The 19,585-nt window shown below is 49.3% G+C and overlaps 1 protein-coding gene across 2 annotated transcripts in view; it reads right to left on the bottom strand.

Moving 5' to 3' along the window:
* The window catches only part of PLCG1 (phospholipase C gamma 1), a 98,124-nt gene that overhangs the window by 42,186 nt on the left and 36,353 nt on the right, over positions 1 to 19,585 (bottom strand). For both annotated transcript variants that reach the window (XM_050917275.1, XM_050917276.1), the window contains exons 2-4: positions 12,102 to 12,254; positions 11,076 to 11,169; positions 10,239 to 10,286 (exon numbers count right to left, since the gene is read on the bottom strand). In XM_050917275.1, the coding sequence (XP_050773232.1) occupies positions 10,239 to 10,286; positions 11,076 to 11,169; positions 12,102 to 12,254 (295 nt within the window). The remainder of the gene's footprint in view (positions 1 to 10,238; positions 10,287 to 11,075; positions 11,170 to 12,101; positions 12,255 to 19,585) is intronic.

Genomic DNA, 19,585 nt, shown 5'->3' with positions numbered 1-19,585 from the left:
GCCAGGAACCCAGAAGGGAAGGCCGTGTGTCTCGTTCGCAGGCGCCCTTCAGCACCAGCCCCAAAGTGATGCTAACCTGGGAGCCGTCTACACAGCAGGGAGGTCACGCTTCTGTTCACAGGACAGAGAGTGAGAAACAGATCATTCTGCAGAAAAAGGCAGCAGGTCCAACACACAGCCCCAGCCCTCCCCACCCTCCCCCTTCGAGCAGCCAAATAAACTGCAGAGCCAGCGATGCGGAGTCACCCAGAAAGCTGGATCAATAACATGGCCTCCTCTACCAGGAGGCGGTTAGTCCTAATGGCCAGTGCTTAATTTGTAATGAAAGAGGTGCCAGGGCTCAAGCAATTAGGTGCAGGGGCTTACGCAATTTTTTTACTTTCATAACTAATGTGGCAAGCCCAGAAATGCTGGGGTATGAACTGCCAAGCCCAGAGGTGCCAGGGCTCAGCCCTGGCACAAATTAAGCACTGGTAATCACACAAACCCAGGTTCCTCTGGAAACAGTGTGCGACAAAGATGGGGAATGAACATATTTAATGGAGCTCTGCAAGGTCTTGGGCAAGCCAGAGAGAAGGCCTGCATGCCCAGAACAGAGGGCCTCGGGAGGCTTCATCGTGCATCCGAGGTGGTAGCAAGGGGGTCAGATGGGGAAGGGATTCCAAGGGAGCGCAGTGCCAAACGCTGGAGGATGGAGCACACGCAGTGGCTGGATCAATGCCACCTGTGACTCCTATTTTGGGATCAGCCACAGGAAATGAATCACAATAGAGGAGCCACAGGATGGGGGAAGGTGGGGTGAGACAAGGGAGATTGTTCCTGTGTCATCATCCCGCCATTTGTTTGACAGCTGCTTTTACCTTCCCTGCCATCCCCTCTGCGGGAAGCAGCGGGTCCTCTCAGTTCCCATCTGGGGATCCCATCGTGTTTCGCAGTTGTCCAGCTTTGAGGCTCTGCACTGTGACCAAGGTCTAGTCAGGATACCCTTTGGAGACTGTTAATGCAGATCCTTAAAGTGGCCGTAGGGGTCACTGTTGAGCACGGTAAGGCGCTCATCCATCTCTTCCTTCTCTCCTGCCTGCCCTGTGCAGAGCAGGGCATGTAGGGTTGCCAACTTTCTACTCACACAAAACAAAACGCCCTTGCCGCACTCCTGCCCCTCCTCAGAGGCCCCGCCCCAACTCACTCCATCCCCCTTCCCTCTGTTGCTTGCTCTCCCCACTGTCACTCACTTGCTAATTTTCACCAGGCTGGCTCAGGGGGTTGGAGTGCGAGAGGGGCTGAGGGCTCCGGGAAGAGGTGCGGGCTCTAGGGTGGGGCCAGAAAGGAGGAGTTCAGGGTGCAGGAGGGGGATCCAGGCTGAGGCAGTGAGTTAGGATGCGGGAGAGAATGAAGGCTCTGGGGTGGGGCGGAGCTGAGGAGTTTGGGGTGCATGAGGTGGCTCTGTGCTAGGGGGTGGAGCTGAGGGGTTTGGAGTATGGGAGAGGGCTCTGCGTTGAGGCAGGGATTTGGAAGGGGGTGTGGGTTCCGGGGTGGGGCCAGAAATGAGGGGTTCAGAATTCCAGAGGGACCGCCGGGCTGGGGCAGGGGTGTGTGTGTGTGGAGGGGTGAGGCCTCCAGCTGGGGGTGCAGGAGGAGACTCCAGACCGGGGAGTGGAGCTGAGGGGTTCAGAGTATGGGAGGGGGCTCTGGGCTGAGGCAGGGGGTTGAGGTGTGGGAGGGGGTGTGGGCTCTGGCTGGAGGTGTGGGCTCTGGGGTGGGGGATGAGAGGTTTGGGGTGCAGGATCCGGGCTGGGACCAAGGGGTTTGGAGGGCAGAAGGGGGATCAGGGCTGGGACACGGGGCTCTGCCTGGAGGTGCAGGCTCTGGGGTGGGCCTGGGGATGAGGGATTTGGGGTGTGGGCTCCGGGCTGGGATAGAGGAGTATGGAGGGCAGGCGGGAGATCAGGGCTGGGACAGGGGTCTGAGGGCTCCAGCTGGGGGTGTGGGCTCTGGAGTGGGGATGAGGATGAGGGGTTTGGGGTGCGGGAGGGGGCTCCGGACTGGGACCGATGGGTTCATAGAGCGGGATGGAGATCAGGACAGAGGGTGCAGGCTCTGGGCGGCGCTTATCTGAGGCAGCTCCCAGAAGCTGCGGCATGTCCCCCCACCAGCTCCTAAGCCGAGGCGCAGCCAAGCAGCTCTGCGCACTGCCCTATCCGCAGGTCCTGCCCCCCACATCTCCCATTGGCCGTGGTTCCCAGCCAATGGGAGCTATGGAGCTGGCACTAGGGACAGGGGCACTGCGTGGATCCTCCTGTCTGCCCCTACACCTAGGAGCTGGGGGTGGGGGCGGGAACATGTCACTGCTTCCTGGAGCCGCAGGGAGCCTGCCTTAGCCCCACTGCACCACCAATTGGACTTTTAACGGCCCAGTCAGCGATGCCGACTGGAGGCACCAGGGTCCCTTTTCGACAGGGCATTCCAGTCGAAAACCGGACACCTGGCAACCCTAAGGGTATGGCTTGTGCTAGGGGCGTCCTTGCCACCAGCTCAGCTACATTGCTACAACTAGGGCGTGATTTTCCCTGTAGAGCTTTCTCCACAAGCATCACAGCCCTCTCACTGGGACATCCCTGCCCACTCATCACATGCTTGTTGCATCCTAGGTCCAAGAAACAGGGACAATCAACTGGCCTCACTCAACAGCAAAAGGAAGAGGGGAGGAATGGGACCATCACCAACAGCCAGCAGAACACCTAAGGATGAAGGTCACAGGAAGCAGCTGTCACATGCTAGAGCCATGACCCGAAGCCATCAGATTACAGGACAGATCACAAGGAAGGTGGGCCCCAACCTGTCGCTCCCCATACACAATATGCACTTTGTGCATTCAATAGAGATCTCAGTCCTGCCAGAGGTGAGGCTTGGGGTTTATGAAGAGGTGTGTGCATGGGTTGGGGACGGTGTAAGAGAAAACCTATCCCTAGGTAGCAGTGGCATTAGCCTTCACCTCTAGGAACAAGGGTTCCAGCTCCCAAGGGGACATGAACCTGGTTCTCACTCACAGGGGGCATCCTGTCTCTATCTTCCAGCAAGACACCACTTCGTTTCTAAAGCAAGGTGAAGGGCTGGAAGCACCTGGGATTGAGTGGGTCAGGACTGAGGGGCAGATCTGGGTATGTGGGGACCCAGGACTGGACCAGTAAGCGACACAGCAGTTGAGAATGAAGGGGCAGGGACGGAGCCAGGAGATTAGGCATCCAGGACCGGAGCATCAGGAGGTGCTGTGGTCACAAGTGAGATGCATCAGTGAAGCACTGTGGGGACAGGGACAGCAGGTGGTGTTACAGGACTGCAGGGTACATTGGCAGAGCTGTTCTGGGGAAGCTTTCAGAGCTCCAGCTCCTACCATGCGGGACTCTAGCCAGGGCTCTTACACCCTCACTTTCATATACAATAAATACACCCACATGGGAAAGACTAAAGTTTATCCAATTACTGTACCACAGGCACTGAGCCAGGCAGCAATCTTATTTGGGAGAGAGATAAGACCTGAAACTCACCAGCCAGAGGCAGAGACAAGCTCTTCATATATCTTTAAATATTTGCTCTAACTGGCACAGTCTGTCTTTTTCCAGCCTCCCCACTCTTATTTTCCATGATGCATGCATGAGAAACAGATGATGTGTGTATGCGTTTGCTTTCCATTCCCTCCCCACATATATATATATTATACACATACATACATACACACATATATATAGACACACACACATTTCACACCCACCCACCGTGCATCCTGCCAATGGAGAACTTAGCAGAAATTTCTTCCCACCACGAGGGCCCTCTGCTTAGCCAGAGACTCCCAAAGAGCTCAGAGAGAGAGAGAGAGAGAGAGAGCACACTCAGCATGAATCCCAGCCTGTTATAATCCATGGCAGCTGGGAGCCAGCCCACATGCCTATACAACAAACTTGAATTCTCTGAGCAGGCCATTCTCAGAGCCCAGGGAAGAACCCAGCTGCCTTGACCCACAGGAGAGGGAAGATAAACAAGCACAGTAAGGACTGTGTCACAAGATACTTATCAACCTCACTCCCCGGCCCCTGAGCACTAGTCATCAGTCACTAGATCACACTGGACTTGGTGCTACAGCACTGCCCACGCTCTCAGATCCTTATGCAAACCAGCCTGGGTGAGGTCCTTGGGAGCAACAGCAAACAGCTCTGGGAAACAAGCCAGAAGTCTGAGCCCTCCTGCAGACAGCCGAACTGGCCCCTTTTAAAACTGGGGCTTGGAAGCCACAGCTGGCTCCTGCCCGCTCACCCACCTCCTGCAGCCACTGGGACTTGGAAGTGACCAGTTCAGTGAGACACACACACAGCTCGAATTGTAGGCCCAGACTGCCCCTATGTTGGGAAAAGCCTGTGCAGGGGGTAGGGAACTCCAAGAGGTTTCATTTGCAGTATTCCCCCAGTATGCAGAGAGGGCAGGAGAGCCAAATCTCCAAGCCAGCATGCCTTGGGGGTCAGCAAGAGGTTGGTGCTATCCTTGTTTCCTCCCTGGCTCCAGGGCTGCTTGCCTCCTCCCCCACAGCTCCATGCCAGGATGCAGTCCCAGCACCTGGCCCACAAATTTCCCTCAGTGGGGATAGGAGGGGGAAAAGCAGTAATAGAGAGGAGGTGATGTGCCTTGAAGTTCATCCTGACTAATGACCTTCTCACATCCCCAGCCTCATAGAAGGGCTTCAACAGGCCCCAAGGAAAGTGGGAAGTGAGCCAGCACTCCCTGCTCCCCAGAGCTGGGGATCCATAGGGCCTTTGACCCCCCTTCTGCTCACAAAGGACCACATTGATTACAGCTGGAGAGGCCTAGCAGACCTTGGCACTGTTATTTCAGATACAGTAGGAGTCTCCAGGCCTGCCCATCTAGCGTACACAGTTCCTTCTGCAGATCTGTGGAGCAGCTGATCTGGATAGTCAAGGCAGCGAGAGGCAGAAAGAGTGTGGGATGGAGACAGACAAAGTGTGAGCATATGTACGGGCTCCAGAGATGGAAATGTGATACCCAGTCTGCCCTGCTCACTGCATAACAGCTATCCAGCTAATTAGCCAACATGCCCACACAGTCTCCATGCACAGCAACCAGTGCAGACTGACATTCAGAAGGGAATTCCCCCTCCCCCATCTAATAATTCTCTCAGATTTGTGATCAGCCAAATGCTGACTCACAAAGCCCAAGCAAGTCAGTTTCAGATGATGATTTGCTGGCAGAGAACCTGTCTGCTCCTGGCTACATGCTGGTGCTGATCTACTTACCAGGGAGAGGGATGCAGAGAGTCCCTTGATAGTGTAACAGGAAAGGATTGATTTAATCCAGTTAAACCCCTTTTCAGCTACACTCCAGAGATGCTGCTCACAGAGGACCAGTCTTAAGGGCCTGCAGTTTGATGCTCAGGCTCCAGTGATTAGGTCAGGAAATGGAACCCAGTAATTATCTATTTATTATTTCCAGGCCTCACTGGGTGAGCCAAGAGCCCTAAATCTGCCAGGTTACTGCTTTCCAACGTGGGAGGGAAAACAGAAAAGGATTAACCTTACCCCCAGAAGAGGAAGGACATGACTAACTGAAGGGAAGGGAAGGGAAGGGAAGCCTGCAAGGGTATCATATTCACAGCAAGAGAGGAGGTTTCCATGCGAGGTTTTTGTTTAGCTGGTTCACTGCAGCGTTCTGCTGCATTTTCAAGACTACTTGTTCCAATGGAACATTAGCAGGAGTGGAGGACAACAGAGGAGGGTGGGTTTGCAGCACAGACCCATGGTGGGTGTTGGCAGCACTGAAGCTGTCAGCCCAGCTGTTATGGTCTAAGAGGGAAAAAGGAACCCACCACACCACTATGAGAAGTGCCCAGCATTCCCCTCACTGCTTGCGGCAGGAGGAACCAGCTTAGATATGGATTTTATGTACTGTGTTATTAATTATGTGAAGGTGCCTAGAGCCTTGGACGGATTTTTTTATTTTAAATCTCAACACAGAGAAAATAATCTGGGTTTTAGGCTTTTTAAAAGGTATTTATACATAGGTGCAATCAGAGCAAAACTTGAAACACCCATCCCAAACTTCTCTGTAACCTGACACTGTCATTTCACCCCAAAGGGAGCAATTTTTCTTAACCATAGGCAAAGCGGTGTTTTCTAGATCGTATTTAGGAAAAAAAACTAACATCCTCCCCCCCTACCAAAAACAGTGATCAAATAACACCTGAACAGCCATTGTGTGTGTATATATTTGTGGGATGCACACAAACACACCCCTGGGGGGGGGTTGTCCTACAGCACCTGCAAAGAGGGTTGAGGGGGGAGGATTATATACACACCACTGGTTTTAAAAGTGTTGGTATAAAACTAGGTCCTGCACGTGCAGTTGGTTACACACCTGCTTAACTGTACACATGCAAGCAGTCCTGCTGAAGCCGACGTGTATGTGACTAAATACATGCGTGCTCGAAGAACGAGATCTCTAGTAAGTGGTGGTGACAGGAATGTTATTTTTCAGCTTCCAAGAACCTGCTACAATGGATGGTTCGTTTGTTGCTGATTTTTAAAGACCATTATTTAAAACACACAGAGCATTGCGCCCTTTTAGAAAACCATTTCCAGGTTCAAAACCATGGATGAAATCCCAGCTCCATTGAAACGAATGTTACAACTCCCCACTGGGGCAGAATTTCACCCCATACTTTTTAACTCCCCACAACCTCTGCAACTCTTTTACCGACAGTACGTAAGATTGTTATAAAACAGAAGGAACTAAAACCTCATTTACTTTCACTCTTCATGCTCCTGGCTTAACATTTTGCACCTCTCACAACTTGGACAACAGAAGGAGACTAGTCACTTGCGCATTTTGCTTTTAGTCAATTTCATTTAAAGGCTTCTAGTGACTTGCCTGATGCTACCACTGGCACAGAAGGAGAACGTTTATTTTCTTCACTTCATTCCAAATGCCATGGAGAGATTATACATTTAAAGAATGTGTCTTCTGGGTTTTAGATATGGAAAGAATTCATGTTCTGTTCGGGTAGCTTCTGGACGGAGGGAGGGGTCAGGGTGTGCGTGTACGTATGCACATGTAAGTACACAAAATCTAAATTTTATGCCACATTTTATCTGATGGTCTCTTTAAAGCAGCTGGGTGTGTGACTGGAGCCGTTGAACTAAGGGCCGTGTTTTCATCTTTCTTTAATCTAGTTTCCAAATCTGTACCTCTACTTCTGCACCTGTTTTGCATCTACCCATTGAACTGCTGAGCACTCAAACATCCAAATTTCACACACAGAGGCCAGCTAAACACGCAAAAGATATAGGTGGCATTTAGATTTGGAGACCTGAGCCTGGTAATTTGGCTCTTACCCTCTCATACAAAGAGAAATCCCATTAGCCCTCACTTTAACAAGGACTCTGTTTAAATGAACCTATCAGTTGTATCTTTGCTCCCCAAGCCCCCAAGAACACACAAGGACAGTGAAAACAGGAAAACGGAGTTTTAAAATATTTAAAAAACAAGTAACAATTACAGAAGTCCATTAAGTGCATTAGCGCTGCTGGAATATATTAAAAAGACAACACTTCCATTCCTCTGTGCTGCACAAGCATTAATCACCTCTCCAGTCCCCTAAGTGGCACATTCAGAATGGACAAGGCAACACTCTCACCATGCCATGATATACGGACACAAGTCCATCCGGATCCAAGCAACACGAAGCACTCCCTCCCTCTCTCATACATGCTCTGCCGTGTATCTTGGCCAGCTTTGATTACGCCCAAGCTGCTTGAGTTCATAGGCCTGTTTCTGCCAAGAGCCACCACTGGGTCAGAATGAGCTGCAGCTGAAAAACAGGTTCACAGAATGCAGAAGGGAGAGTGGGCAATCACGGCAGAGGAGGCAGGCTCTCCCATGGCAGGGCACAGATAAGCAGGAGATGTCAAATGTCAGAGGATGACGGATGCCCACAAGGGACCTGTTCACACCACTGGTTTCCCACTAAATGCAGAGTTGTGGTATTCAAGGCCTTCCGTGAAAATGGCCCATGATACTCCACCATGATACAAACACACATGCCACATCCCCAAGACAGCTACATGCCACGGAGCAAAAGCAAACCTCACAAGCATGGGAGAGACGTTCCCAGGCTGCTGCGCCATGAGCGTGGCAGTGGCTTCCTGCAAGGATTAGGGTAACAAACCTCAGGGTGGAACTTGCTGGCCTTACCGCAAAACAAAATAATCAGCAGAAAGGCGAAAGGACAAACAGGAGATCCTTTGGAATATTTAATCCAATCAGGTGCTCAGTCACCATGGCAATAAGCATGGCATTAATGCCTAGATAAATAAAGGGGGGCAGATATAACCCTTTGGCAGATGAGTCCAGCAGGTTTCTTATTGTAATCTGAGGACACACACTGCTGCATGAGCAATGCCTCCACAGCCTTCCCCCGCACCCTGTTCTCTCACTGTTCAGCGGTAATGGACGAATGTTTCACATCTCAAGGGGAAAGGCACTTAAAAAAAAAATCAATAGCAAAAGGTTAATGTGCTCTGTTAACATCACTAAGGAGAACCATGTCATGGAAAAAGAAAGGAGGCAGGGAACAGTGCCCTAAGAGGAGAGGGCTGCTGACTCTGGTGCGGAGGGCAGACTGAACAAGAACACCATACCCATTTAAATTCATGTCAGCAGGGGTAGAGTTCAGAGGGCAGAGCTCCTCTCACCAGGTGAAATTCACTTTGTGCACAAATCTACACACCACTGAAATCCCAGCAGGGCTTACATGGTGCCCAGACCTCAGACCAGCCCTCCTCATGGCAGGGGAGAGAGAGTCCCAGAAAAGAAATGGGACCAGCACAAACACACTGTCAATGGCGCAGTCCAGGCCCCAAAGAGCTCACAGTCTAAAAGACAAGACAAGTGAGTGAGAAATAAGGGGGTACTGGGGGCTGAGGGGCAGGGAGAGTACCCAAATAAAAGGTTTTAGCACCGATTGGGCTGTTGCTGCTGTATACTGCTTTGCACGGTGTGGTTCTCTGAGCAGAGACAATTGGGGCTCCATGGCTCAGTTTCCCTTGCTGGTTCCCAGGAGACCCCAATACCCTGGTGTTTTGCATTCCTAACTGCAGGGAATGGGTCATAAGAACATAAGAATGTCCCTAGTGGGTCAGACCAAGGGTCCATCTAGCCCAGGATCCTGTCTCCCAACAGTGGCCAGTGCCAGGTGCCCAGAGGGAATGAACAGAACAGGTACTCATCAAGTGATCCATCCCTGTTGCCCATTCCCAGCTTCTGGCAAATGGAGGCGAGGGACACCATCCCTGCTAATAGCCATTGATGGACCTATCCTCCATGAATTTATCTAGTTCTTTCTTGAACCCTGCTTTATGGTCTTGGCCTTCACAACATCCTCTGGCAAAGAGTTCCACAGGATCAATAGAAAACAAAAAAAACTGTTTACATGAAGTATTTCAAATAACCATGAAAAGATTTAGACTCCTCTTAGGGTATATAAAGCCTCTCAAAAAAAAAACCACACAGCCCATGCTTTGGACTTCAGCTAAAACTGACAAAGCCCTTTAAAAGTCAGAGGGAAACACCAATACATTAAGCCCGTATGCTATCAGTGTTACAAATTAGGATCCTGATTCTATAAGCCTAGCTCAGATGAGCAAGCTTCACTCAGATCAGCAAGCCGCACGTACTTCAAAAGAATTGCTCACCAGAGTAAGAGTTGCATGACTGTGTCTTAAGGCTTGTCTACACCAACATTTTATTCGCAATGAACTGGGGTGTAAATCTACCCCACACTAGCCTGCCTTGAAATGAATGGTCCCTGTGGACCCTACTGATGCATTCATAATTCCTTAGTGAGTTTTGAACTAGTCCCATGCCAAAGCCGGGTAGATCAAAGCTCGCTAAGGAATCTTTAATGTGCTATCAGCAAGATCCGCACAGACAGTTAGTGCACCGCAGGCTAGTGCAAGGTAAATTTACACCCCAGCTTGACACCAACTAAATGTGTGTGTAGTTTTGATCTTTAGAAGGCGGGACAGCACCAGTAGGAGATGCTCAAATACCCTTATTACACGTTTGGTTTCTAACTGCACCCTGAGACGTCTTCAATTCTGAGACTTAGCACTGAGTAAAACAGACCCAACTTTTCTAAATACATAAATCTGCATAAACAAGAGCTCCTCTCTCTTTACCTGTCTTCTCGGTTGCGATCCAGCGAGTAGAACTGCTTCCGGAGCCACCTGAAAGGAAAAACACAAACACAAACACACTCGTTTTACCACATAAATCTTGATTGCTCGATATCAAACGTTGTCTCCAGGCCTAATTCTGCCAGGTACTGAATTGTCCTCAACTCCCTTTGGTGTCATCCCCCCGCTCCCATCAGAATGCCTGGCTGCTCCCCTGTGAAGCAGGTTAGTTTCTTACTGCAGACCTGCGTTCTGACATTTTTTATGCACCCAGAACCCCTATTGCATGCAGGATCAGGCTCATCTTGATCATGGAGCACAAGGAGGATCATGTACCACAGCAGGTCAACGCAATGAAACCTTTTGCTTAGAGAGCTCTGGGCTCAAACCCTTTGTAGTTCGTAAGTGGAATGAGGTGGGCCTCTCTCTATACAAGCTCTAAGTGGCTCCATACTCAGATCCCAGAAGCTCCCACACAATTGGCAGGACTGCTGAGGTGACTCAACACAAAAGCATGCCTGGAAGAGGCGATGCTGCCGGTGAGGATTCGGATGCCTTGGCAGAGCAGGGTGGGGTTGCAGGGATGCTGCAGGACAGGACAGGACAGACAGCCGTCTTGGCGCAGACCATGGTGTCTGAAGCCACAGAGGAAGGGAGGAGGGCGAGGACTGAAGGGCATTGGCAGAGAAGAACTCCGAGGACAAACTGGACCAAAGCAAAGACGCTGCTGCCAAGTCAAGTGCTTTAGCAGAGCAGGAAGGGCGAAGCCAGCAGAGCAGCTGCTTGCCCTGTGCCCGCTGTGGTGTCATTAGCTCCTCACCTCCCTGATGCTTGCCTTACCTTTCGATTTGCAGAGGGGTGGGGGCCCTGAGAGTATCCCCCACCAGCCAGTTTAATCCTTTGATCCACATGTTGACTTCATCCTCGGATGTGGCTGTGAAAATAAAGAACAGGGCTCATGAAGGAACGAGGCAGCCACACTGACCCTGGCTTCCATGGAGGAAGCCCTGGCACAGCTGCAGCATGGCAGGAGGAAGTAGATCCAGCCAGGCCAGGGGCCTAAACATCACCATAATGTGGATCTCTGTCAACCCCTCTTTATATCCATTGCCTAATATAAAAAAAATACAGCACCCCTGTCTGTTCTCCCTTTCAGTGCCCATCCCTTCCCTGCATTGTCAGTAACTCCCACCTTGCTGATCTCTGATCCTCTCCTGCTCCCCATAATGTCTGTCTGCCAGTGAGAGGCCATCAGCTCTCACTACTAAGCTCTCACCCACATCTCTCTCAATACACATGACTGGTCAGTTCCTATTCACCTCCATACTCAGCGTTCTAAGCCACCTCGCTGACAAGGCCCTGGGGTTTCTTGATGCCTGTTTGTTTTCAAGGAGCAAATTTTCAGCTGCTCTTGAGACACAAGCGACAGCTATTTTTAGAATGTGCACAGATTTCTTTTTAACCTCCCCATTGTTTGCTGTATCCTCTTTGAAGCTAGAAAATAACATCTCTCTCCCTGTGCGTTCTGGCAATCGCCATGTGGAAGACCCAGTTGTCTTGCATATGCAGAAGCCAGCATGGCTGCCCACCAAGGCTTGTCTATAGGAGAAAGCTGCACCAATTTAACTTAAATTGGTTTGTAAACCAATATAGGGAAATCAGTGCCAAAGGCTCTTTAGAGTGCCTTGTCTCAGTTTTAGTGTAAACTTGTTCCTAACTGACCTATGCTAATCTGAAACAAGCCACCCTTAGACCGAAATGAGAACAGCTACACTGCCTTTGGCACTGGTCGTAAGTTAAATGCCCTGAGGAGCATGCAATCGAAATGACCCTGCAAATGCAAAGCAAACAGAGTGGACTGCCCACCTTGCAGGCTGAGAGTTTTCAGCCTGAACTCCATTCCATAGAGGACAACGAAGCAGTGAGACGGGTCTGACCGGAAAGAGGGATCCTCCTGGTATCGGTCAAAATCTCGGGAATTATTTCCTGGACGAATCTCTTGGATTTCACGAATGTCGACTGGGGGGAAAGAGGAAGGAAAAGGAAATAAGAGGACTGAAAATGTAGCAGAACAGCCATGAGGTATCAGTTCTCAAACACACCAGTGAAGGAGGAAACAGGGGAGAGGAGAGCATGGCCCAATGGTTAGGCATTAGCCTAGGACTGGAGAGGCTGAAGTTGAATTCTCTGCTTTGCCACAGATTCCTGCATAACCTCAGCCAAATCACTTCACTTCAGCTTTCCCTTCTGCAAAACTGGCTGTGATTTAGCCTAGCCAGCTCATAAGGGTGTCTGGAGGATTCATTAGTGTGTTCTGAAGCTGTAAAGTACTACAAATGCCCTACAGATACATGCTATCCCTAGGCTTGTGCAGGTAGGCTGCCCTCTCTAGTAACCTTGTGGCCTGCACTTTTCATTGGCACCACGGCTGCTGGAAAGGCCCCCGGATCCCTTAGTCACTAGAGAAGGCCCAGGGAAGGGCACCAATAACATGACTATCATTATCCAAGGGTCTGGGTACACAGGTGACATTAGCAGCCATTATACACTGTTGGTGCTAGACAAAGCCTAGGGGAGTTGGGTACCTAACTCTGAAAACCCAGATGTAACAAACTGCATTTGCCAGGATAAGCTGAAGGGCAGGGATGGGGAGGCTGCTTTATAAAACCATTCAGCATTGCTTCACCTGCAATAAATCCCGCTCCATTCTGCAGAAGGACAAGGAGCCTGGGCAGGGATGGTGGTGTGGGGGCAATTTAATGACCCTCTGCAGCAGAGGCGTCTGTGTTCCACATGCACTGGAATGCAGTTTTCTCTGACATCTCCGCACAGTGACGTGGGGACTGGTGGATCCACCAGCATAGCTCCCTGCAGAGCCAGGGAGCAACAGCAGCTGGGCCTAGCCCTGCTTCAGCACAGTTGGTAGCAGAATCAGAGCAATTCCACTGCTGCTCCACAGCCTGGAGAGGTGGCAAAGGAGGACTCCTCCCAACAACCCCGGCATTACCTCCTACTCCAAGCCTGGCACAGGGAGCATTTGGCCCCTAGTTTTTTTAACCCCCTTCCTTGTTCTTATCCTGACCTGCTTCTCTCCTCCTTAAGATGCTTGTGTTTATTGATGGGGATTACAAAGCCTTGCACAGCCAGTGCCAGTGTGTGAGTGCAAGCTTCCTCTCGCCTCAGCTGTGCACCTGAGGCCTGCCCTCAAAGGGGTTGAGCGGGCATTTCAATCTCCGGGACTTGTTCAGTCCTTGGTTTCTCAGCTAAGAGACTCTCAGGTAGGGTCAACTGTGGTGGTGGAAATTTCTGTGGTGGGATTCCTTTTTACTGGATTGAGATACACCAGTTTTGTTCATGCAGGGGCTACTTGAGGTTGCACTTTTTAATGTTTTCTAATTCTCTTTCCCCACAGCCTCTTCAGGTGATCCATCAAATATGTTTTGGCCTAGAATCTCTGAACTCAGCTTACTCTGCTGAAATCAACAAGGATGGTGTCTTTGGTGTGAAGTCTGGTGGGTTAGCTTTGAACATAGTCAGGACAACACTTTCGCCACGTCCAGACTAGGGGAGGAAAATCGATCTTAGATACGCAACTTCAGCTACGTGAATAACGTAGCTGAAGTCGAATTTCTAAGATCGAGTTACTCACCCGTCCAGACGGCGCGGGATCGATATCCGCGGCTCTCCGTGTCGATTCCGGAACTCCGTTCGGGTTGATGGAGTTCCGGAATCGATGTAAGCGCGCTCGGGGATCGATATATCGCGTCCAGACTAGAGGCGATATATCGATCCCCGAGCAATCGATTTTAAACCGCCGATACAGCAGGTTAGTCTGGCCGTGGGCTTTGAGAATGCCACTGACTTTATAAACCCTGGTTGCTCATACTCTGTTACAGCTCATCATGCAGCTGCGAACTTTAACAAGCCTGCATGTGAACCGACAGTATGGAAGAGGGTCAAAAAGATCTGAACTGGACACAGTTTAATACATCAGTCAAAATCCAGGCAGATCAAACACGTACACCATGGTGTCACTGATCATGTGTTATACTTACTGAGAGAGGAAAACTCTCAGGAAACTCCCAGAACACCACACTTTCCCACCTAGTTTAGTTAATCTGCGGTTTTAAAGTTCAAATCTATAATTTGAGGGACAGAGAGCTTCTTAGACCTTTTTTAAAAAATGTGAAAGCAAAGCAAGGTTGCAGTTTACGTTTAAAGTTACGTTTGGCTGGAAACGCAGGGGTACATTACTGCAAATGGGCCTTCACACAGCTTCCAAATCCCTGCCAAAATGTCTGACACAGTCCACATTGGCACACGGTATATGCTGTGCCACGATTCTGAAAGCTGCACCCTTCTGCTACGCCACTGGATACTCGACATACCATCCTGTGCATCGATTGCCCACTATAGACAATTCCCATTAGACCACAGTCTTCTTTTCTCCTCCAGTTCTCAGCCTCTTCCCAAGATTGCCATGCTGACATCTCAGCTCTTACCCTACACACAAAAACCCTGCCAAATAGAGTCAAGACCTTATCAAGATTTTCTCTTACTGACTAACACATACATACGCGCACACACACACACACACCCCGTCTATATCTACCATTTCAACGGAAGTTGAAAAGCCACATCTATTGCCATCGCCGGCACCTCTACAAGTATCACTATTCCACACATTGTAAGTGGTTCTCAACCTTTCTATGCAGTGACCTCGTGTAAAACAGAAAAGTGTTTTGGGGCCTTCATCCTCGAGTCTGGCCACAAAAAAGGGGGAGTGATCATATTGTGACCCCCCCCTCCCCAATTTGAGAATCGATGTGTTACATGAGGGGGAGGGTAATTAACATTGTAAGTCATACAGCCCAACCTCTATAGCCAACCACTTTGATCTCATCCACTCTAGCAACACTAACCACAAACCTAACTGTAAGTGTGTCACTCACCAAACTAAGTGGGACACTAGCACCTTAGCTCTTCCAGACAGAAGTAGAATGTATGTTGCACACAATGAATAACACTTTCATGGGCAAAAGATACGGAACTATTTGTGTCCGTTACACAACTAATGCAAAGCCCTGTCCAATTGCCATACTCAATCATAAGCATTTCTTATTTGCCAGATATGGATAATACACAAAAGCAGTGGGATACGGGGGCAGAGTTAAGATTATTCTGAGTTCCTAAACATTTCACGCTCACATTTTCAAACAGTTCCCCTCACAAGTGTAACTGCCTCTTAGAATCATTTTACTATTTAAGGCTGTAATTTTTTTTTCAAGAGAACAAAACAAATTAATAAATAATAAATAATAATAATAGTATAAATAAGGTTTTTCCTCCCTGAAATTATGGAAATGAACATACAACCTGCAGTTCAGTTTAATCAAATCCAGTTTAACAAAGTTCCACAGTCTTGGAGCCGCCATGTATTTAGAATCTATTCTTCTCCTAATTACGAGCTGTTTTTAAAACCATCATATTCTTTGGTTTAAACTACTGACAGTGTCCCTTTCACTCTTCCCTGCAACCATTCCCACTCAGAATAGATCACACAAGCCACTTGTGTCCAGGCCTCCATTGCATGGATTCCCCTAGCAAGTCTAGTGATGAATAGGAATCACACTGGCCTCTGCCTCCCTGAGTGGTGCCAGGTGCCTCCGCATTTGTATACATCTGCAGAGCTGCAAGCTCAGCTTGCCAGAGCCACTGTACATTAATGCAACACCAGCACATTCTCTGGCCTTCCCCCAGCCAGATACAGCTGAATACCAAACACATCTGGACGGCACTCAACCGGCCACAGGAAAAGCACAATGCAGGAACCAACAAAACAAAACCTTCCGTGTTCTAATTGTGGCTTATTCCCTACAGAACCAGAGTGAGGTTTCACTGAATCCAAGGTCTGTCCTGCTTCCAAAAAGGAATCTTCCCCACAACCCAACAGGAAATCTCTCGTATTTTACTGCTCAGCAGCTACCAGAGAGCAAATATTTTAAAAAGGTATGAAAAGCAAATTTAACTACCAAAAACAAACCCTAACCGGAATCGTTGTCATGAAGCATTTAAAGAAACACAAGCCCCTGATTAGGATCGGGTGAGGAGGGAGGTGGAAGGAGGATACAGGGTGGCCACCTGTCCCAATTTAAAGGGTTTAACCTTTGCTTGCTACATGAGTTCAACAGGCTTTGGATCTGGCTCACACAGAAAATCCCAACTTTGCTCCAGGGCAGACATAACAGTATCATTATGGGACATGGAAATGACTGCACAACAGGACAAATCTAAGAAGGAAGCAACCCTAGATGAAGGCGGCAATGACTGAAAATCATGGCCCTCTCACAGCCCGTTGACGAGGTAACAGATTCCCACATCACCAAAATCACCAGCATGACTGACAACAGCTATTTCTGGTTCTTCCAAGTGGGGGCTCATCGCTACAAGCCTTCGTTAATTTAGTGGAATCCCACTTGCTGGGGCTGGACCCGAGACATGGGCAGACCTCAGATGCTACACCCCAGTCAGGGCTGGCACCAAGAACCTCATGGTGCAGCTCTTACATTTGTCATATATGATACATTCACCTCAGGTTATGAACAACCGATATGTCTGCCTGTTTCCCCCAGGCTAAAGGTCCAGCAGAAAGGCAGCAGCGAAACGGGACAAGTTAAACTTCAGTTAGAATCTGAGTGCCCAAACCGTATCAGCGTGAAGACAGCATGCTGCTATAATGAATGCCAACAGCCTGCAGGATCAGACTGGCTGGGGCACAAGAACAGGCTTACGGCTGTGGAAATCCTCCCCACCTCAGACTCGGCTGCCCCAGCGTCATGCTGCTGGGACACAGTGCAAGCCAGTAGGCACTCCTAACATGGAATGGAGCTCCAGAACATCCCAGCTACGGTCCTCTCAACACAGCCAGCCAAGCGATCTCGCTTTAAGACAGCATCTAGAACAAGGAACGGGATGGAGAGGTTTCAAATTCGATGTGATCTATTTAAGTTGTGACAAGATAAGACAGGGATGGGTTCACTGTAAATGGAGATAGACTGGCTGGATCTGAATGCAGGAGGGCAAGGGGACAACACCTCACTGTCTGCCTTCCCCAGAGCAGATTCTGGGAAAGGATTTTGATTACCCTCAACAAACAAGAACCACTTGCTTCCTGGAAAAGTGTTTCTTTAATCCTCAGGGGAACCGAATAATGACATTTGTGAGTCACATTTTCTAGACACCCAATGTTTCCAAGCAATTCAGAATACAGCTTACTGCAAGCGTAGGCTGTAATTCTACCCTGGTGTAGCTCCACTCGCTGCACAAACAGGGGAGTAACATGACCCTTAATTTTAGTGCAATTTCTTTGGCTGGGTGGAAATCTGACACGCCAGCCAACAGCAGTACAGCCAGAAGGCTCTGGCCAGGACAGCAAACAAGCATGTTGACTCCTGACCATGTATCAAACCACGGCAAGGAACACCTTACTAACCACAACTCAAGTAACCTGGAACTTGCAGTTGGAGGAACTCTTCATCTGTTACCAGCGAGGGAGATTACAAATATTGTTAAAACATTGGAAAGAAAGGCCACAACTTTGATCCATTTGTCACTGCATGCCCATACGGGCACACACATTTCAATGTAATCCCCCCCAAAGGTAGAAGGGTGCAACTGATCCCCCAACTGCTGATTCAACTATTTAGGGTTGCCTCCTGTCCTGGCTGTCTTGGAAGAACCCATATTTCTGACAGGGCTACAAACCACTAGGAAGCTGATTGGCGTACACCGCCACGTGCCTCCTGTTTGGCACAGGACACAGCTAGCTGGTAGCAAGAACCGCTAATGACTCCCCAGCCCACAACCTTCAACTCCCTGCCAGTTCCCAGAGAGGGGATCAGTTCTCCCATTCAGAACTGTACAAGGCTCTTTGTAACACTTCTCTTCCCATCTCCTTTTAAGCCAAAGTAGACCCATCACCTCTGCCTAGTCACAGGAATCCCGACGGCACTGTCAGCTGAGTCAACACACTAACAGATCCAAAAATAATTCTTCCAAACACACTGTTTCCATGTGTCTACCTACCAATCTCATCACCATCCAGAGTTTGCGATACAAGGGGAATTCCATTCATGGCCTCTTCCTTAACACAGGGGGGCCTTCCTTGTATTGAAGAGCAGCAGTGAAGATATGGTTTGCCTCAAAGCTCTCTATATTGTTCATTCTCCCTTTACCCCCCCACCCCCAAGCTCTGCTCTCAACTGCCCTAATTTCAATCAGAAGTAACTCCATGGAGAGTTCAGCTCAATGTATTTTACTGGGATCTTTACAGGATTTTATCCATTTTCAAGACAATACTTCATAGGATAACCAGACAGGAAGTGTAAAAAATTGGGACAGTGGGTATAGGTGCCTATATAAGAAAAAGTCCCCAAAATTGGGACTGTCCCTATAAAATCAGGACATCTGGTCACCCTAATACTGCAGCATTCCACAGTAATGGTCCAACATGGCTTACGAGAGCGACAGTGCAGGGCTACAGGCTATTCCTGTGAAGGACTTTAAATACAGGCTGTGGCTAGAAGAGACTCAGCAGCTCGGTCTTCACCGACTGAACAGGCCTGTTTTTACCATGGGATCACCAAGGCGCATTAGCTGTCCTGCTGTAAAAACAGAGTGGAGACAAATTACAGTTATAGTGTGTGATAAATTAGAGCGGGTCTACCCAGGCAGCCAGTATAATGCCGACCTATAGGCCTTGCAGCAAAACACAACAACTGCTGTGTCTCCATTTGGATTTTGCAGTGAGATAACTATCCTGCGTTAATTACTTCACTTCAAACAAAACAAAACAAAACAAACCCACGCCTCTGTCAGTGCGGAGAAAGCCAGGGTCTCAGTGCAAACCTGACACTTGCATTCATGCAAATATATCACTTCTGGAGAAAAATCAATCAAACCAGAAGCTTCTCAGAAACCCAAGCACCCACTCTTCTGGGAGGAACTGATTTCACAGCACAAACTTGTCTCTCTCTGCTCCAAGAGGGAGCAGTGTGACAACTGCTGGCCCAGAGTGCATAGCAGCTCACTGCTGCCTGTTCTGCCCTCTCTCAACTGCACAGACACACTTGCATGTGCATCTGGAGAGAACTGGAGTTCAACACATACAACTTCTCTTCTCCCATCTCAGCAGCTTCTTTTGTACCACGCAGCAGCAGAGTAGCTACTTTTCAGGGCTCTACTCATCCACTCATCCACCACCCCAGCAGCTGAAGAATCTCCCCGGTCCCTTCACATGCTACGAGGAAGATACTCCTTGGAGAGCAAGTGCGCATGTGAAGACTCTGATC

This window comes from Gopherus flavomarginatus, chromosome 11 (genome assembly GCF_025201925.1).
Source record: "Gopherus flavomarginatus isolate rGopFla2 chromosome 11, rGopFla2.mat.asm, whole genome shotgun sequence".
NCBI classification, from domain to species: domain Eukaryota; kingdom Metazoa; phylum Chordata; order Testudines; family Testudinidae; genus Gopherus; species Gopherus flavomarginatus.
Note: the sequence above shows the minus strand (reverse complement) of the source record. Positions and strands in the feature narration are given on the sequence as shown.